The 22125-nt window shown below is 43.1% G+C and overlaps 1 protein-coding gene across 1 annotated transcript in view; it reads left to right on the top strand.

The window, feature by feature from the left end:
* Positions 1-22125, top strand: part of LOC139695042 (homeobox protein OTX2-like) — a 102960-nt gene that overhangs the window by 70636 nt on the left and 10199 nt on the right. The window contains exon 3 of the mRNA XM_071593634.1: positions 13824-14531. Coding sequence (XP_071449735.1) covers positions 13824-14531 — 708 coding nt within the window. The remainder of the gene's footprint in view (positions 1-13823; positions 14532-22125) is intronic.

Genomic DNA, 22125 nt, shown 5'->3' with positions numbered 1-22125 from the left:
CAGAAGCTAAAGGATAGAGTGATAGTACAGGTGTACCTGTATGAATATGCCGACGTCCAGCCATTCAGATGAGGAAATAGAGGAAGTATAAGAACAACTGGAAGAGGTTCTAGAAACAGTTAAAGAAAAGAAAAACCTCTCAGTGATGCGGGATTGGAACGCTCTGGTCGGAGAAGGAAGTAGCGTGGGATTCTCCGGATTGGGAAAACGAAACGACGCGGGAGAGAGAGATCGATAGACTTCTGCAACGAGAAAAACATGGCAGTGGAAAATGGCATCTTTGATCAACATGTGAGAAGAAGATGCACTAGAAGAAGGTTTTCTAAGAGGTTTTCTTCTAAACTTCCTTCTTTTCTTCAGCTAATTACTAGGCTCAAAGTTATGTGTTCTTTGAGAGAAAAGTGTAATTATTGAAATACCGAAGAAAACGAAAAAGATAAATGCGAAGGACGCAGAATATTGCTCCTGGTGACTCAAGCATCAAAATTCCTATCTCGAATAATTAGCCGAATAATACAAGGAAGGATAGAAGGAAATCTCTCAGAAACCAATTGGGATTGAGGAAAAACTGATTAGCAAGAGAGGCAATTGTCAGCTTGAGAGCTCTGGCTGAAAAAAGGAGACACGTAAATAAGCCATTATGTGTGGCGTTCGTGGATTTGGAGAAGGCCTTCGACAACGTCGAATGGAAGAAGATGCTAGAGGCGCTTGGATTGGACAACAACGACAGAAGCATTTGCCATAACCTCTACAAGAATCAGGTTAGAACAATACAAACGAAAAATGGAAGAAAAAGAGAAGCCAAAATGATCAAAGGAGTAAGACAAGGATGCAACCTCTCGCCAGCAATATTCAACGTATACCTGGGAGAGGCGATAAAAGAAAGACAAGAATTGGGTATCAAAGGAGTCCAGTAAAATGGAGAAGAAATCAAGATTCTTCGGTTTGCAGATGATATCGCAGTGGTGGCGGAAACGCAAGAGAGGACCTGCAGGCAACACTAAGTGCTGTGGATAAAGTACTGGGGGAGTATAATGTGAAAATCAGCAAGAAGAGAACTAAAATCCATGTATGTGGAAGAGAGAGGATGAATGCAGATGCCACAATTCGAGGGGTTAAACTAGAGCAAGTGGAATCCTCCATCCACCTGGGCAGCAGTGTATACCTGGGGATGGAGGAAAGCTCGACCGACATCAAGCGAAGAAAAGCCCAAGCTGAGAATGCATTCATGAAGAAGAGGAAATTAATATGTTCAATGAACCTAAGACTGGAAGCAAGGAAGCAATTCGTCAAGACTTTCGTGTGGAGCATGGCGCTCCATGGTTACGAGATTTGGAACATTGGAAAAGTGGACGAGCAATGAATACAAGCCTTTGAAACATTGTGCTGGAGGAGAAAGCTGAAGATTAAATGGACAGACAAAGCAAGAAACGAGGAAGTATATAGAAGAGCAGAAGAGGATTGGACCATATGGAGAGCTCCACAACAGAGAAGAAATAGATGGGTTGGACGCACATTGAGGCCTGTGATGGACTGATTGGGAATGTAAAAGAAGGAAAAATGGAAGGGAAGATCCCACAAGGGAGACCAAGAGAAATGTACATAGGACAAATTGAGGAGGACGTAAAACAGAGAAGGTATAAGGGATTAAGGGAATTGACATTAAATAGATTAGAATGGAGGGCTGCAGTAAACCAATCCTAGAATTGAAATTCTTATGATGATAGCCAAAAGAAAAATATTTCTTCTTTGTTCACTTCCAGGAAAGTATTGGGCTGGTGAATAAGAGTCCAAACCTCCCAAATTCAGCCTCGCTGAAAGTCGCCTCCGCGTGTGCGTGAGAAGAGAATGTTGGCGCCTGGAGTGCACGGAACACTGCGTTTCGTGCGTGCCTGGGGAATTGCATAACGCGTTTGCTGTTCAGCGAAATTTTTCATTTTCGCTATAAATGTGCTTATATACGAGGGTCATCCGGAAAGTAGTACCCGTTCGTGCCGCATGAAGTGCTGACGACGCGAGTAGCCGCTGGACGAGGTCAGATAGCTTCAGTGGCTTGTCTGCCTTCTCTGAGCCAAGTTGCGTGACGCTAGCATTGCCTGTGTTGTTTCTGTGATTGTTTACAATGTTTAAAAAAATTGAGAACGCCGCCAGCTGTGAAGTGAGGGCAGTGATTAAATTCCTCAATGCAAGAAACGTTCGCCCATGTGATATTCATCGCCAATTAAAGGAGGTGTATGGAGACAATGTAATGGACGAGTCGTCTGTTTGGCGGTGGTGTCGCAACTTCAACATGGGGAGGGGGAACACACACGACGATGAGCGTTCGGGGAGACCGTCTGTCATTACAGACCAACTGGTGAGCTCAGTTGACGAATTCGTGAGGAACGATCGGCGCGTCACAATTGATGACATCTGTGAGCATTTTCCCAATGTTTCTCGAACAATTGTTCATGAAATTGTTAAACACCATCTGCATTATGCAAAAATTTGTGCAAGATGGGTCCCTCGCGTATCTCAATGAGCTGGCGGCGAAGGACTATGCAGCAGGAATACAGAAACTTGTCACACGTTATGACAAATGCCTTAATTTGCTTGGAGATTATGTTGAGAAGTAGTTTAAAGTATCCTCTTTCAAATAAAATTTTTTATGTTTGTTAATATTTACTTTTGTGTCTTTATTTCACGAACGGGTACTACTTTCCGGATGACCCTCGTGTGTGTGTGTATATATATATATATATATATATATATATATATATATATATATATATATATATATATATATATATATATATATATATATATATATATATATATATATATATATATATATATATATATATATATATATATATATATATATATATACATGTATATATATATGTATGTATATATATGTATATATATGTATATATATATGTATATATATATATATATGTATATATATGTATATATATATATATATATATATACAGGGTCGCACCCAAAAGTGGTAGGACTGATTTCCTCTGGCGCGAACGGAGCGGTGGAGGGGGGTCTGCCTGGCAGGGTAAGGTGGAGGGGCCTCTTAGCAACAGAGCGACACCAACCTCAGTCGCCTGCGGGCTGTTGTTGAGTGAGGACACCGTTTTTAGTGAAGCAAGTTTTTTGTCCGCGTCGAAAAACAAAATGAATCTGAATTTAGAGCAACGTTATTCCGTGAAGTTTTGTGCGAAACTCAGGAAGACGGCTACTGAGACCCTCGATATGATCAAGCAGGCTTATGGGGACACTGCCTTAAGCCGTTCCACAGTATTTGAGTGGCACAAGTTGTTTAAAGAGGGTAGGGCGCTCGTTGAAGACGACCATCGCTCCGGACGGCCGTCGACGGCAAGAACAGACACGAAGGTGGACAGAGTGAGGACAGTGCTGAACACAGACCGACGCTTAACCAGTGAAGAAATTGCAGGCCAGTTGGGTCTGTCTGCATCCAGCGTCCAACGCATTATTTCACAGGATTTGGCCATGCGCAAGGTGTGCGCCAAGATGGTGCCGAAAATTGTGCCATGACGCGCTCGTCGTCAGAAATCTGCTGGCCAAATACGGCGTGGTCACGTTGCCGCACCCGCCCTATTCTCCCGATCTGGCACCACCGGACTTCTTCCTCTTCCCCCTGATGAAAAGACAGCTCAAGGGACGAAGTTTTGACTCGATAAAGGCCGTTCAAGAGGCTTCGACGAGGGTCATCAACGGCATACCCAAAGAAAATTTCCAGCGGGCGTAGGGGAAATGGGAGCAACGTTATACTAAGTGTGTAGCAGCTCAAGGAGCATACTTTGAAGATTATTATGTCGATTTAAGTAAATCGTCAATAAAATTCTTGTAAAAAAATCAGTCCTACCACTTTTGGGTGCGACCCTGTATATAATATATATATATATATATATATATATATATATATATATATATATATATATATAATATTCAGGGTCGCACCCAAGAGTGGTAGGACTAATTTTTTTACAAGAATTTTATTGACAAAAAAAATATATTATATATATATATATTTATATATTTATATTTATATATACATACTAATTTATATAGAAACAGATATAAGGACAAGGGGTAGGAACACACACACAAGGACGAACACAGGAGAAGTGGGGAAGGCGGAATCAAGGACATCACGAATGTAAAAATATTTCCTAGACAGGGATTTGAACTCCGGATCTTTCCACTTGCCGGGCGGAGGCTCTTAACCACTTGAGCTATCCAGGAAACATACAGGACAAGAACAGTGCGTTTCGTGGCACGCATAGCCAGAAGAACACACATTTTTATCTTTTATGATGTTCTATGTTTGCTTTACTACTCTCCTTTCCTCTTGTGTGTGTCTCGTCTGGTTCTCCTTTGGTGGGTGAAACAGCTCCGTAACGCCATCTCTTGGCCTAAGAATTGGGGCACATGGTGGCATAAAAGCATCGCAGATCTCAGTGTAAATTAAGTTTCCTGCATAGCTCAAGCGGTTAAGAGCCTCCGCTCGGCAAGTGGAAAGATCCGGAGTTCAAATCCCGGTCTAGGAAATATTTTTACATTCGTGATCTGTGGATTCCACCTTCCCCACCTCTCCTGTATTCGTCCTTTGTTTGTGTTCCTATCCATTTTCCTTATAACCGTTTCTATATAAATAGTATTTAGTATAGAGTATTTGTTCGCCGTTTGGCGGGATTTCGTGTTTGAATGTGTATATGTATATGTATTTAAGTATATATATATATATATATATATATATATTTTTTTTTTCCCTCCCCGGACTACAACCTTGACGTGTGGAAGAGCTGGTGCTTAGGAGCCAGACGAAAGGTAGTCCACGCAGCGTCTGTTCCTTAATGAGGCGGCTGCAATGGCGTCTGACCCCAGTGGGGCGGCCAGTAAGTGATGGTTTCACGTTAAAAACACTATTGAGGAAGGCAACGGCAAGATTTACATGATGGACAAAACAGAGATTTTGAGCCCTGGCAACTACGGGGCTCGGCCCAATCGGCCGTGTGTCGTGCCCATCAGCGGGAGAGGCAAGGCTTCCGCGGTCGTCATCCCACGAAATCCTTGCAAGGGAAAACCAGCAGCAGCATGACAGAAGACGCAGGAGAAGAAAACCAAATTAGTTAGAACAGGAAAGTGGAATGATAGGACAATGATAAGGACAGGGAAATTGGAAAATGTTAAGCGAGAGATGGAAAGGGGAAATATAGATATTTTAGGTCTATGCGAGGTGAGATGGAAAGATAGCGGGGATTACTGGAGTGATCAGCATAGAATACTATACAGCGGCGGGGACGAGAGCCAACGAGGGGTTGCCATAGTATTAAATGAAGAGGTTGGAAGAAGCGTACTCAACATAGAACAGGTAACAGATAGATTATTACTGGTAGAGATAAAAGCAGAACCGACGAACTTAGTTATTATTCAGGTATACATGCCACGGAGCAACCATAAGGAAGAAGAGGTCGATAGGATATACGATCAGTTAGAGGACATCATTAAGTGTGTTCCCACAGGGAAACATTTGATAGTGATTGGGGATTGGAATGCGACGGTAGGCGAAGGAAGAGATGGTGACGAGGTCGGGGACTACGGTTAAGGCACGAGGAATGACCGCGGGGAGAAAGCAGTTGAGTTGTGCAGGAGACAGGGGTAAGTCATCACCAACACTTGGTTTAGACACCACAAAAGACGCAGGTATACATGGAAAATGCCAGGTGACTCAGAAAGGTATCAGCTAGATTATATCCTGGTTAGACACAGGTTTAGGAACAGTGTGATAAATTCCCACAGCTTCCCGGGAGCGGATGCGGACTCTGACCACAATTTAATTGTTATGAAATGTAGCGTCCGTTTCAAAAAGATAAGGCAGAGGCGGCGGGTTAGAAAATGGAATACAGAAGCAATAAATGGAATGAAAAGGAAGGAGTACCAACAGGCGGTAGAGGAAATCATGGAGAATGGTTAACAGCTAAGTACTATCGAAGAAAAATGGGAAAGTTTCAAGACAGGGTTGTCTAAAGCCACAAAAGACACTATTGGAACCATTAACGCTAAAAGGACTAGGAAAACATGGATCACGGATGAGATGATTACAAAGATGGATGAGTGGCGAAAATGGAAGAATGTAAATACAGAATTAGGCAAAACGAAGTACAAATAATTAAACAATAAATTGAGGCGGGCAACAAATATAGCAAAAGAAGCATGGTGGAAGACGCAGTGCGAGGATATGGAATGTCTGCGGAGGAAGGGTGAAATCGGTGCGCTGTACAGCAAAGTTAAATCGTTATCGGGAAGTAAGAATATAAGATCCATGCTAACAGTTAGATATAAGGCGGGTACGGTAATAGTTGACCCAGGTAACATCCAAGAGAGATGGAAGGAGTATATAGAAGAACTTTATAGTTTAGAACTAAGACCAACAAAGTTAGACATAGAAAATGAGCATGACGTAGAGGAAGACAGCTTAGGTCCAGGCATACTAGACAATGAGATAGAAAGGGCATTAAGGGAGATGAAACTAAATAAGGCCGTGGGGGTGGATAACATACCCGTGGAACTTTTAAAATGCTTAGGAATGTGTGGGAGGAAGAGGCTATATGGGCTGATCCGTAGTATTTATGAGGAGGGAATCTGGCCGGAAGACTTTGTGAGATCAGTTTTAGTTCCTATTCCGAAAAAGGTAAAGGCCACGTCATGTGAGGACTATAGGACAATTAGTTTGATATCCTACGCAGCTAAAGTTGTTCTCAGGAACATAAACAAAAGGATAGAGAGTAGAACAAATGATTACTTAGGGGATGATCAGTTTGGGTTTAGGAAGGGGAGAGGTACGCGTGATGCCATTGCAATAATGAGATTATTAATCGAGAGGAACATAGAACACAACCACGAGGTATTTGCCTGTTTCCTAGATTTCGAAAGAGCGTTTGATAGGGGGAATTGGGAAAAACTAATTAATATATTGCAGAAAATAGGAATTGATTGGAGGGAAAGGAGGCCAATTCGCAACCTGTACATGTCTCAGACTGCTCAGGTGCGAGTGGGGAACGGGAAGTCCAGAATGGCGGTGTTAGGAAGAGGTGTAAGGCAGGGTTGCCCATTATCACCGTTGCTGTTCAACCTGTATGCAGAGGAAATGATCAAAGAGGCATGGGAAGAACTCGAGGTAGGAATGAAAGTGGGCGGGGAATTCGTAAAGTCAGTTAGGTTTGCTGATGTCCAAGCTTTAGTTTGTCAGTCAGCCAAGGGGTTGTAAGCATTGCTGAGTAAATTGGAAATTCAGTGCGATAGGTATGGGATGAAAATCAATATTAATAAAACAAAGGTTATGCGATTTTCTAGAAAGAAAAAGACTAGGCTAAACATTAAAATAGGATGGCAAAAACTAGAGCAGGTAGAACAGTTGACGTATCTCGGTAATGTTTTGGACCAACACGGTCAAAGTAGTAAGGACGTAAGGAGAAGAATTGCGCTAGGCAAAGAGGCTTTCACAAGGAGGAGGGAGTTGATGACAGGGACGTTGAGTAAGGATATTAAGAAACGACTGGTAAAAACTTTGATATGGAGCGTAGCTATGTACGGCGCGGAAACGTGGTCATTGAAGCAGGAGGATAGACGTAGACTGGAGGCTTTTGAAATGTGGGTGTGGAGAAGAATGGAGAAGGTGAAATGGACAGAGAAGAAAACAAATGAGGAAGTACTTGGTATGGTGGGCGAAGACAGGGGTTTGTTGGGAGAAATCCTATGGAGGCAGGAAAAGTGGATGAAGGGGGTGTTGACCGGTAGTGGGATGTTGAAGACTGTGATAGAGGGTAGAATGTTGGGTAAAAGAGGAAAGGGAAGGAACAGGATAGGGATGTTGGACGGGATGAAGGGAGGAAGAAAGTACTCAGAGATGAAGAGGGACCTGATATAGAGTAGGATGATGGATTTTGTGTTTTGTTAGGAGTAATAAAATATTTGTTTGGTAGTTGTGTCCATCCAAAAACCTACCTTAACCGGTAGATTACCTTAAAAAAATATATATACATATAAACGCATTTAAATTTTAAAGAAAATCCCGAGGATGTGAATTATAATTTAAATGGAGAAGCGAGTTAGTGCTAACGACAAAAAAACTGAGACACACGCAAATGAAACTCTCACGTATTCCGAATTTCTTGTGGGCAAACCGCCTTCCTCTTGGGAAGTAAGGGAATGGGTGGACAGCTTTAATAGGAGAGGGCGAGGACGCTGGTTGGAAGGGGAATGCGGGTAAAGAGTTGGGAGGGTAAGGTTTGGAAATGCGGGATTAATATGGAAGGTTTTGGGAGGGGAGGTGAATATATCTGGGGATTGGGGCGATTGGTGTCTGATTTTGAGTCCTGGCTCATTCCAGGAATTCAGGAGCCATATACTTATACGCCCTTTCTATTATTTTGAGTTTGATTGGAGGGACGGAAAGATGCTAAACTGGAGACAAAATAGCATTCATCAAAGGAAGTGTCGTGTTCGGAGACGTGCTCTGGGATTAGAAGCATCTCAGTCAGGGAAGAATTCTTGCACAAGGCCCGGTGGTCATTGATTCTAATTTAAAGGGGTGTGGTGCACTGTTCAATATAGAAAAAGGGCATAGTTGGCTCTTCATTAGGTAAACTACATTGCTGGAGGTGCCCGAGGAGTAGGGAATTGGTGGGAGAGAGTTAGAAATCAGGTGGGAGAGTGGTGGGACTCGGGTTTTGAAAATAGGACGTTTGACGTCTTTGTTTATTACAGGGCATGTGAGCGTGTCTATACATGTGTATACATATATATATATATATATATATATATATATATATATATATATATATATATATATATATATATATATGTATGTATGTATGTATGTGTGTGTGTGTGTGTGCACGAGAGAAAGAGGAAAGGGAGTTATTCGTGGGGGATTATAATTGATGGGAGACAGTAGGCCTGAAATACGTACTTGGGATGGAACAGAAGAGCAGGGGTTCGAGGCTACGCATGATTGTGAACGATTCGCAAGAAGTGAAAATTATCTTGTTGTGCATTCAACTTTCCTGATATGAAAACTGGGGTAATGAATTCTCCCGACTAAATCCTCTCATCTTGAATCCCAGGAGCAGGCCATTAAAATCTCTTCTTTCTATTTCTCCCTAATGTCCTGAGTTATTTCTTTCCCTCTGGTCCACTCCTCTCCTGCCCTCCCTCGCTCTCATTCTCCGCCCACCTCGAAATAAAACACTCCTGTTTTCAAGCCGTTCTCGTCCGCGTCTCATTTCCTTTCAATGTCTGCACAAATCCTTGGCAAAATATTTTCCCGTTTATTCCTTCGACCTCCCCCGAGTCTCTTTCCGTTCCATTAATAACTCACAAGGATTAACTCGCGTTATTGTTTTTGGCGTCGCTTTCTTTCTCGTTCATTCCTCGGAAAGCATAGCGCGTCCTCTTTCTCTTGTTTCTGGGAATATTCCGAATCATCCCTTTGTCCTCTTGTTTCCTTTGCTCATTCATCGATCCTCCCCCGCCTCCTCAAATCGCCGCAAACCCTTCCTCTCCCCCCCCTCGGCCGTCTCTCGCGTGCCCCGCCGGAGGAAACCTCCCTCCCCACTTCCACCTCCCTCGTCCCCCAATCCCTTTTGAGAATTGCTCCAAGCACACTTCACGCACGCACTTCTCTTCCAAATCACTGCAACTACAGCAGCGTTCCCTTTATCACTCCGTGCCAGCATCTCCGAAGCCTCGTTTCTTTTTCGCATTGCAATAACGCCCGTGATATACACACACGGCATTCCAGACTTAACACACGGAAATCCCTTTCCATGGATCCATCTATGACTTTAGCATCCTGCTCATCTTCCTCTCTTCCTGTTTCGCCAGAACTGTTCCCCTGGATCTCGTGATCACGCCTCTATTCAAACCAATCGAAATTCGATCATTTTCAGGGACCCCGGAGATACCTGCCTCGGCACCCCTCGCGCTGCTCTCGGCGATCAGGACGGACACTCGATTACGCCGACCTCACGAGTCAATTTTGTTTCGGTTGGGCGCGAATGAGCATTTCTCCGGGCCCGTCTCTCCAATAATTGCGCCAACCGGGAGATGGTAGTGTCCTTCCCTGTAAAATGTATGCAGAGAGGCAGCGAGTTCTTCTCCTCTCGGAAAACTACTCCCAGGAAACTCAACCGGAGCGTAGAAGAAGGAATTGGAGGGATCCGTCCAAGTCCTTGGCCTGAATACTCCGTGAGAGGAGGCGGATGTTTCGTTGCATTTTCCCTCAATCTCTGCACGGATTTGCGTCGGTGTTCCTCGTTAATTATAGGTGGCGGCCCTGATTTGAGTGAATGTAGCGGAGAAACCTTATTTCGCCGCGTGAAGGCGCTCCGCTGAAAAGAAAAGCATCGAGGGAATGTTTGCCACGACTTCTTTGAATCGTGCGTCGACGTGATCCTCGTGCCCCAGCCACCAATACGAGGACTTGAGATCGCATTTCTATTCACGAATAAGTGCATTATATTCCTACATACATATATATATAATTATTTGTATATTCTTAAAACGATGGCAAATACAATTAAATCGATGTTGATTTTACGTAATTTTAACTTTGACCAGAAAGATTAAAAGAAGAACAAATATATTACAGTTATGTATGCTAATTAAATTCGCAAGAAATTGAGAGGACAGAAAAGAACGCGTGGGATAAAGAGTGGTTTTGATGAGCGGCTAACAGGCTTATTCATGTTTGGCAGGTTTTTTCAAACGAGAGTCTCAAATTCTTTGCCATTTTATCCCAACGTGTACGTCCGGCGGGGAATGCGTGGGAGTCGAATCACCCAGCAATCGCGTGAGCACCGAAGGGGGGCGAGAGGGAGTGGGGGGTAGGGAGGCTAATGGGGATGATTGCAGTCGGAGGGACAAGACTCAAGGAGTGCGCATACTATATTTGGAAAGCATGCATTTGGAGCCTCCCGGGGAACGGTCGGTTTGCACGAGACCATGAATGGAATGAAGTATTCCCCAGCATGGTAGCGAGCAGAAATTTCTATGAAAGGGAGTATGCTCCCTGAAACAAAATTAACAGGCTTTGCAATGAATACGCCTTCCTTCCGAAGAAAAACGGCATGTGAAGTGCGTCTTTGTACTCGTATATACGTATCTTCTGCAAATTATTATTAGGGATTAAATCCGATCCCTTCCGTCGCGCACGTGAGCACCTCGCGAGCAACAACGGCCGACGTGCCTCTCGCCCCTGCTTCTGAAGGCCGGCTCTTGTGGCGTTCCCGGATGCCCTCTCCGTAGCGCGGGAGGCCTCCGTGGTTGTTTAGGTGCGAGGGGACTACGATCATTTGCGGGGGAACGAACAATTTGCATGCTGAGCCAGTTCGTATTCAGCCGCATTCATTTGCCGTGGTCAAACGACACAAGCAATACTACTCGCCCGGAGAAAATAATTGCATTGGTCGAAATTCTACAGAGCTCCTCATTGGAATGGCACCTCTCCCGCCATGCCGCCTCCTTCGTCACACGGAGACGACTGCGGGGAATTTATTTTCCAGTGTCGGCTCACAATGAATGGAAGCGTTTGCGGTGACGATACTGATCATGAATTATTATTTTGTTAAGGTAATCAAGCGGTTCAGGTGGGTTCTGGATGGACACCTTCAACAATTGAATATTTTGTTACTCATAACAAAAGACAACCCAATATCCTAATCCACAAATAGTCCCTCTTCATCTCTGAGTACTTAATTCCTCCCTTCTTCCCGTCCAACACCCCCATCCTGTTCCTGCCCTTTCCTCGTTTGCCCAACATTATCCCCTCTATTACAGTCTTCAACATTCCACTGCCGATCAATACGCACTTCATCCACTTTTCCTGCCTCCACAGGATTTCTCCCAAAAAAACCCCTTTCCTCGCCCAACATACCTGGTGCATCCTCATTTGTTTTCCTTTGTGTCCATTTAACCTTCATACCCACAATTAAAAACCTCCAATCTACGTCAATCCTCCTGCTTCAGTGACCACGTTTCCGCGCCGTTCAAAACTACGCTCAATATCAAAGTTTTCACTATCCTTTTCTTAACATCCTTACTCAATGTCCCTGTCGTCAACTCGTCCTTGTGGAAGCCTCTTTCCCTTCTTAAATCCCAACTACTTTGACCGTGTTGGTCCAAAACACTTCCGACATACGTAAACTGCTCTAGATTTTGCCCTCCTATTTCATTGTGAAGCCTTTTTCTTTCTGGAAAACCGCATAACCTTTTTTTATTAATATTAACTCTCATTCCATATCTGTCACACACTGAATTTCTAATTCACTCATCAATGCCTGCAAACACTTGGCTGACTGACACACTAAAGCTTGGTTATCAGCGAACCTAACTGATTTTACGTATTCCCCTCCGACATTTATTCCTACACCCAGTTCTCTTCATGCCTCTTTAATCATTTTCTCCACATATACGTCGTACAGCACCGTTGTAAATGGACAACCCCGCCTACCTCCTCTTCCTAACACTGCCCATCCGGACTTTCCGTTTCCCACTCTCACCGTGGCCGTCTAGGATATGTGCACGTTGCGATGCTGCTGTCGGGTTTTCGGTCATCCCTTTGCAAGGTTTTCGTTGGATGATACCTTGCCTCCCCCGCTGTCGGGTACCACACACGGACGATTGGGCCGAGCCCCGTAGTTGCCAGAACTCATATTCTCTATACTGTCCATCATTATATTCTTGGGAATGATAATTGAGGTGGTTTCCCGTTGCCTTCCTCAATAGTGTTTTTAACGTGACACCATCACTTACTGGCCGCCCCACTGGGGTCAGACGCCTTTGCAGCCTGCGTGGACTGCTTTTCGTCTGCTCCCTAACCTTCGACCTATCTGGCATGGGTGACCCTACCAAGAGAAATTATAATTGCTCCCGCCAGCACAGCTCTAGGGGTCATCGGAACGCACAAGCCCTTCCACCACGTCAAGGTTGTAGTCCATGGGAGGACGATCTAATATATGGAGCATTAATTTTAGCATCATTGCTTCGAATAATATCAAAACTATCATTCATATTTTTAAAAATTGAGAATATCATCTTTATCCGCTAAACTGATAAACCGCCTACATATTGGTATTTACAATATTATTGTGGTTCGTAAATAGACCGTATTGCTCCAATATTCATAATGGATTATTAAAGTGCGCGCTCACAATAGTTGGCACTGGCACAATACTATGCAACAGACAGCACTCCGCATTGCTTATTATTACTTTTCCTGGGGGAATATGAGGACCCTCTTCAAAAATGTGGCTGATTCATTAAAGATAACGATTTCATTCGGTTTATTTTAGATTTTCCCATAAACTAAACATTAATTTCATGAAATAATCTAATAATTGTGTATGGAATGGGTTTTGAAGACTTCGAAGTCCCTAATATGTGTTATGAAAATTTAAGAGCTGGACAAAATATATATAACAGCAATAGTGTCGGGGGCGGCCCGCCTTTCTCGGAGGCTCTTTCATTAGAAAGAGCCTCCAAACGGCGAGTCAATTTAATGTCCCCAGAAGTGCACGCCATCGAGAGGTTGACTGAAACTGAAAGAGGTTCCTCCCATCTGACCTATCCGCGGTGCACGGAGACCCCTCCAACGGCACTCCCCTCATATCCTCATCAATAAGCGTGCGCTCTTCGTAAACTGGAAAGTGTCCGCTGAGCGGGGTTTTCGTTGGATCTCGAACGATCTCAGTCCGCCCTTTAGAAGCCCCGTCGCGTTTAACCCCTCCCCCCCTCTCCCTCCGCAGGTATGGTTCAAGAACCGTCGCGCCAAGTGCCGCCAGCAGCAGAAGCAGCACCAGCAGCAGCAGCAACAGCAGAGCACCACGGGTGGGCAGCAGAACGGGGGCATCGGGCTCTCCTCGTCGGGGGAGAAGGGCGGCGGGGGGCGGGGAGGCGGGGGCAAGAAAGGGGGCAAGACATCTCCGTCACCCCCGTCCATCTCGGCGGCCCCCAGGGGGGAACCGTCGGCCGCGTCGCAGCCGCCGCCCCCCGCCCCCAGCAACGCCTCGTCGGCCGACTCGCCGGCCGCCCCCGCGCGTGACGCCCCCTCCCCCTACAAGCCGCAGCCCCTCACTCCCCCCGCCCCCGCCGCTCTCGTCGGCTCCCTCCTCAACGGCGCCTCCTCTTCCTCCTCCTCCTCCTCCAGCGGCGCTCCCCCTCCCTCCTACGGGGGCTCCATCTGGTCCCCCGCCGCCCACGACCCGCACCCCCTCGTCGTGGGCGGGGGCTGCCTCGTGGACCGCGGGGCGTACGGCGCGGGGGCCGGAGGCGGCGGGGGCGTGGTGCACCACCAGGGTGGCGTGGTCGGCGGCGGCGGCGGGGCGGGCGGGGCCCCCGGGGGCGGAGGGGCCGCCGCCCTCGTCTCCAACTGCTACACGCAGAACTATGGGTCCTACTACTCCAACATGGACTACCTGAGCCCGGCGGCAATGACGCACTCGCAGCTGAACGCGGTGAGTGCGAGGGTCAAAGGGGTCAAAATCCTGGCTGCCCGTCCCTTGCGTTTCATGTCGAGCCCTTTGTGTCAGTCGAAGGGAGTCACGCCCACCCACCCTTCCGAACGCGGCGCACTCCGGGAATCGATGGCTGTATGCGGACCACGAACGAATCCTCCGCGGAGTCACTCGTGGCTGCACGCGCATGGCAGTCAATAGAATACATTTAGCTTTCTAATTTATTTTGGGTACTTAGTTTAAAAAAATTTATCTTTCAGAAGAATGAGTTTTTACTTGCATCACCTCCATAACACCTGTAATTCAAATGCAGGTCTTTGTTACACCAAGACAATCCACAATTATTTTGGCAAAATTATTTGACGTTCCAGCGTTCCAATCTTCCTTTCCTTTAAATAAAGTTCTTGAAGCCATTCTCTTGATTGTAAGAAAGTCATCTACTCGATTAATGACGTTAGACAAGGCAATCGCTAAGCTTTTGTAGCAATGCATTGTAGTACTAAGTTTTCATAAAATTGTTTACCCCTTTTGTATGCTTTGGCACATCCCATCCATTTAGCCGGTCATTCTACGTAGCATAATTCGATAAGTAGGGAAGGTATTAATCTCAATACCATAAGAGGACTTCTTGATGGGAATAAGTCAAAATTCAAGTCCTGCTAGCAGTAAGTCTTAATACTCTCTGTAGTGTGTTCAAAATCATAGAGTATGTGCTGCTGATAAGGCACAGGGTCTTCAGATATCCAAGACGCATTGCCTCCATTGGAGAGCTTGCCTGGGATTCTGAGTATTTCCCAGATTTCTAAAGAAGTCATGCATGCGCACTGATGTATTTCCAAGTTTACATTGAAATAAATACCCTGACTCAAGTTTCTTCTTTTTTAAATACAATAGTTTAGTTTTCATGTGCATCTCCATGACCTTTGCCATAAATTAATCTAACTGATGCAGTAGCACATACCAAGCCATCATATGTTTTTGTTGCAAATAGAATAGTCTGACTGGAAGTTGCCAGTAGCTTTCCACCATGCAATGAGGGCTTGGTTTGGATGAGCCAAGTGGCAGGTGCAGTGGTTCATTGACAATTGATTTCAAATAGGATAACAGCTTGGAAACGTCGTGGGCTAAGTCTCGAGAAGAGTCGTGGTTTTACAACTCCACGGGTTGGGAGAGAAAATGAGACGGCCTCCCTTCAAATGGCACCCACACTTGGAGCATTTTAAGAGTTTTCAAAGGTACGTTCAGCCCTTTCAGGGATATCTGTGCATGAAAAGTGTCGGTGCCTGCTGAATTGCCACAAATGTATATGCATGCAGCATGTCACTTGCAGAGTTGCACTCCTTCTGTTCATCATATTTCCATGCAACCAGATGGCAGGGCAACATTGGAATGATTGTCAAATGACATTGATTGAGAATCGAAAGTTAATGAATTTAACCATCAAATTAGGCTGGCCTTTTGGTCACTGCTGTGGGTCAAGAGAGGCTTATTTGTACCCATTGGGTAGGAGAGACCAATAAGATGAGCATAGGAAGTCTTGATGTCTATAAGCACTTTGTCCAGGTTAGCTTGGGAATTCAGCAAGTTCATTTCATTGCACAAATTGTTGACATGGTGGTATTTTCCCAAGAGGTCATCTATTTTCACTCATGTTACCATTCTCCCTGGAAGTAGGTTCATAAATTTCATTTTAAATATTCCATTTTGACTGAGAATTAGGTTTCTCTATTGTTTGTCACTTCACCGGCTTCTATCTGACTCAATATTTAGTCCAGCAACAGCATAAGGTTAATTACACCTCAAAAATAACAAAATATGAAATAAATGGTCAGCATCAAATCAGCAACAAAGAAAGGTCACGCGTGAGAAAACAACAAAGATCGATAAATGAACATGTCTAGCTTTGAGGAAGGGCTCAAAGGGTTTCAACCTGGTAGATGGCTCCACTCCTTTACCTGGACAAACTTTTTTTGAGTTTTGCAGGTTCTGGGCATTATCACGTAGCACAAGAAAGAGCTTGGAATACTCGGTGTATATGCAATTTCAAATTTGCTCAGTGGATGAGCTCAACCAAGTGCCATGGCGTAATCTTCAGGCAATGAGGGACCAAGAATAATTTTGCACCACCAGTGGCATTTATTTGTACAACCCCTCAGTGATTGTTAATGTCAGCCTCCACTGCCTCCACATGTATAGAATGAGCACATGTTCCCCCTTTGCCTATCAAAATATCCTCTAGGTTGTATTATGGCATATTATTATCATCTTAAATCAACCACTTATATTTACCCTTATTATTGCATTGATAGTATTTAAACATTTCAAATATAAGAAGACCATCCTATTGGCAATATTGATTTTTTGTTGATCAGTATTAATTTTTTCCATCTTCAAAAAATCAATGTTGGCTCTAGGTTTGTCACCTTTCACACTTACAGCTGTTGGATCACACCCTCTTCATTTCATGTGAAAAACATTCAAATCTCGGGATTGAAATTTCACTTGACTGCCCCTTACTGTACCCGATTTCTTAATTACTAAGGCATTTAAATAAATTTCATGAGTCAAATCGACATTCACATCAGTGAAGTTTGAATCATTGTTAGGCTTTCCGTCTTGAATGACAAAATAAAGGAAATTATATATTAATAAATGCATGTATCTATTAGTCACCAATCCAACTTGTGACAATCCATTAGTGTCTTAATGATACCATTATGTTAAGAAGTAGGACTTCAGTAATAACCAGCATCTTTATATTTCTGAGGCAGAAAAATCTTCATCGCACGTCTCTTACAAATGATCTCTTCTCCTATAAACTTTACAGTAAAATGGACTTTCCTGAGTCCCAGTTCACTGAGGTCCTACGATATGTATATCTGAGGTACATGATCTCACCAGTTCACACTGTAGTACCTATATTGAAAATTAATTACTTTGCTCACCATAGCATTAATCCAGTTCAAATCAGACAGCCAAGCATCATAATTCAGAAGCTAGGTAACATCTGGAGTGAAAACTGTAACCATATGAAAAATTAATATTTTTGCTTATGAAAGAACAGGTATATTTTTATGAAAATGTTATTTTCAGAGCTACTTGTTTGGTTATTAGTATATGTCATTTAGAGGTAAGGCAATCTTTTTCTTGTGATAACTTATGTATTCCCTATTACCTCAGTTTTCCATCATCTGAGTTGGTCTCGGTCCACATTACCTCAGATATTCAAGGCTGTTACTATCAATTTTTTGGGCTTAATAATCCAGGTAAAATTACCTCATGGGATGCAGTACTAGTTTGTCATCATGTGTTTTTCAAGTGAGATTTCCTCTCTAGAATTTCCTAATAATACCATAATGAATTGAATTAACATGACACACAAGACACAGCAGCAACACCTATGAATGAGGACCTAATGAAGTTTAATCCAAGGTGTATTCGTGAAACAAAATCCATCAAACACTCTTGTGTGGAGGGGTGAAAAGGCAATTTTATTTTAGCCACAATAGGATGATGGACATGGTGTTTAGTTGTTATAAGATCCAATGGAAGATTCCTATATATCATGGTGATCTAATACTTAATATTCATCCTGCGGCACAATTTGAGCTGTTCCACTGACGTCTTTGACGTCAACAGAAGAGAATATTAGCATCACCAATGTAATATTTGCGGCAAGTATCAAGCCAGGAAACATTTTCATTGGAAAGTGCAGGGATAGTTGGTCAAACACAGGTCATTAATGAAGGCAGGACAAAAGCAAAGCATCCTGTGACTAATGTTTACAGCCACTATAGTCCAGGGTGTAAAATGATCAGTTAGAGTGAACACTGAACCTGGGAACAAATCCTCATAAGTCATTAATAATTAGGAATGGTTCAACTCAGCTTCCTGTCCCATCTACCTAACTCTCTGGGCCTTATATTTCTCATCTTTTATGCTAGATTTTATTAATCTAGAGGTCACAAAAATAAATCTCGTAAATAACAAAATCAAGAAGAAACTGTTTCATTTTAATTCCAAAGCCAAATATCAAAATCCTTAAATTTACTTATTAAAAATGGTACGTTGCACTTATCATTTATATTCATTAACTAAAATGAATAAGATAAAAATCAATGATCAATAAACAAACGATTGAGGCTTTCAAGAAATAGAATGACTATGCTACACTTTAAAACAGGAATTCATTAAACTAGAGCAGATAGTAGTAATAATAATTTTTATTGGTTGGATATATAGTTTATATGAATTGAACAAGTTGTATGAATTCAGCACACAAATACATATTACCTAAGGAGTCAGATTAATATAAATACATGAGCTCATCAGTGGATTAAATTGTACTGCTTACTAGATATTGGCATGGTTTACATTTGAACTGTGGAAGGTTAGAGATTTCCTTTAGTTTCCTTGTTTGGCAATTAAAAAGTTTTGCACCCACATAGATTGGATTCCTGCTAAAAAGGCTTAATTATGGATGGAAATCCCAAGTCTTCAGATTTGTTGTGTTTTATTCATGGATATCACTTTTATCTCAATGTTAAACAATCTTCTGAGTAGGAAAATGAAGAAAATTGTGAGGAGAATGTATGGGCATGGTCAAGTCAGAATTGCAAGAGCCAGACAGCAATTTTTCCTCAGGATATTACTCAGAATCTTAATGACCCTTTCTGGAGCCTAAAATGGAATGGTGTGAGCAACCCCAAACCATGAATCCATATTTCAGCTGACTTTGGATGAATGCATAATCGAACAGCTCATATGCCTAGGAAGTACCTTTGATGAAAATGGGTGTATTTAAACCCCTTGAACCTTAAATAAAATCCCTATAGCTAGTTTTCTGGGTTAGTACATAAGTTTGAATAACAATACCTACTTCTATTGGTAAAAAAAATCCCTTAAAAAACCAGAGACCTTTCAAATCATGTGTAGATAAAATACACAAAACATACAATGCATTGAGAAATTATAACAGTAACAGTTGCAATTAAACGAACAAAATTTTAAGACAGAGGGGCTGAAAACCATGCCCAACCTGATTAAATGGCAAATATATCATAAATCCTCATATAATTAGACATTTTTTTTAAGGTAATCTACCAGTTAAGGTAGGTTTTTGGATGGACACAACTACCAAACAAATACTTTTATTACTCCTAACAAAACACAAAATCCATCATCCTACTCTATATCAGGTCCCTCTTCATCTCTGAGTACTTTCTTCCTCCCTTCATCCCGTCCAACATCCCTATCCTGTTCCTTCCTTTTCCTCTTTTGCCCAACATTCTACCCTCTATCACAGTCTTCAACATCCCACTGCCAGTCAACACCCCCTTCATCCACTTTTCCTGCCTCCATAGGATTGTTCCCAACAAACCACTCTCTTCGCCCACCATACCAAGTACTTCCTCATTTGTTTTCTTCTCTGTCCATTTCACCTTCTCCATTCTTCTCCACACCAACATTTCAAAAGCCTCCCATCTACGTCTATCCTCCTGCTTCAATGACCACGTTACCGCACCGTACATAGCTACGCTCCATATCAAAGTTTTTACGAGTCTTTTCTTAACATCCTTACTCAGAGCCCCCATCATCAACTCCCTCCTCCTTGTGAAAGCCTCTTTGCCTAGCGCAATTCTTCTCCTTACGTCCCTACTACTTTGACCGTGTTGGTCCAAAACACTACCGAGATACTTAAACTGCTCGACCTGCTCTAGTTTTTGCCCTCCTATTTTAATGTTAAGCTTGGCCTTTTTCTTCCTAGAAAATCGCATAACCTTTGTTTTCTTAATATTGATTCTCATCCCATACCTGTCGCACTGAATTTCCAATTCACTCAGCAATACTTGCAACCCCTTGGCTGACTGACAAACTAAGGCTTGGTCATCAGCAAACCTAACTGATTTTATGAATTCCCCGCCCACTTTCATTCCTACCTCGAGTTCTTCCCATGCCTCTTTAATCATTTCCTCTGCATACAGGTTGAACAGCAAAGGTGATAATGGGCAACCCTGCCTCACACCCCTTCCTAACACTGCCCATCCTGACTCCCCGTTTCCCACCCGCACCTGAGCAGTCTGAGACATGTAAGGTTGCGGATTGGCCTCCTTTCCCTCCAATCTATTCCTATTTTCTGCAATATACTCATTAGTTTTTCCCAATTCACCCTATCAAACGCTTTTTCGAAATCTACGAAACAGGCAAATACCTCCTGGTTGTGTTCTATATTCCACTGGATTAATAATCTCATTACTGCAATGGCATCACGCGAACCTTTCCCCTTCCTAAACCCAAACTGATCATCCCCTAAGTAATCACTTGCCCTACTCTCTATCCTTTTGTTTATGATCCTGAGAACAACTTTAGCAGCGTGGTATATCAAACTAATTGTCCTATAGTCCTCACATGACGTGGCCTTTACCTTTTTCGGAATAGGAACTAAAACGGATCTCAAAAAGTCTTCCAGCCATATTCCCTCCTCATAAATACTACGGATCAGCCCATTTAGCCTCTTCCTCCCACATTTTCCCAAGCATTTTAAAAGTTCCACGGGAATGTTATCTACCCCCACGGCCTCAATTAGTTTCATCTCCCTTAATGCCCTTTCTATCTCATTGTCTAGTATGCCTGGACCTAAGCTTTCTTCCTCTACGTCATTTTCTTTTTCAATGTCTAACTTTGTTGATCTGAGTTCTTTACTATACAGTTCTTCTATATACTCCTTCCATCTCTCTTGGATCTTTCCTGCGTCAACTATTACCTTACCCGCCTTATCTCTAACTGTTAGCATAGCTCTCTTCCTTTCTTACTTCCCAATAACTATTTAACTTTGCTGTACAGCGCACCGATTTCACCCTTCCCCTGCAGACTTTCCATATCCTCGCACTGTGTCTTCCACCATGCTTCCTTTGCTTTATTTGTTGCCCGCCTTAATTTATTGTTCAATTCTTTGTACTTCATTTTGCCTAATTCTGTATTTATATTCTTCCATTTTCGCCGCTCATCCATCTTTGTAATCATCTCATCCGTGATCCATGTTTTCCTAGTCCTTTTAGCGTTAACGGTTCCAATAGTGTCTTTTGTGGCTTTAGACAACCCTTTCTTGATCGTTTCCCATTTTTGTTCGATAGTACTAAGCCCTTTACGATCCTCCATGATTTTCTCTACCGCCTGTTTTTATTCCTTCCTTTTCAACCCATTTAATGCTTCTACATTCCATTTTCTAACTCGCCGCCCCTGCCTTATCTTTTTGAAACGGACGCTACATTTCATAACTATTAATACTACATTCAACTAAATGGTCGTCGGAGTCCGCATCCTCTCCCGGGAAGCTGTGCGAATTTATCACACTGTTCCCAAACCTGTGTCTAACAAGAAAATAATCTAACCGATACCTTTTTGATCACCTGGCAATTTCCATGTTTTCCAAAACATACACTTTCCAAACCGTTTTCTGGAATAATCCCAGGCCTGCTGACGCAAGAGTTTTCAACCACAATGAAGACATCGCCCCCGATTATATTTACTCTTCCGCGAATGGTAACGGAAAAGGGTTTGGGGAAAAATCACTGTCGGCAAAATGAGCGAATAA

The sequence above is a fragment of the Hetaerina americana genome, unplaced genomic scaffold (genome assembly GCF_022747635.1).
Source record: "Hetaerina americana unplaced genomic scaffold, ioHetAmer1.1.p SCAF_6, whole genome shotgun sequence".
In the NCBI taxonomy this organism is placed as follows: Eukaryota; Metazoa; Arthropoda; class Insecta; order Odonata; family Calopterygidae; genus Hetaerina; species Hetaerina americana.
The sequence above is the reverse complement of the archived record's forward strand: the minus strand, read 5'-3'. Positions and strand labels throughout refer to the sequence as shown.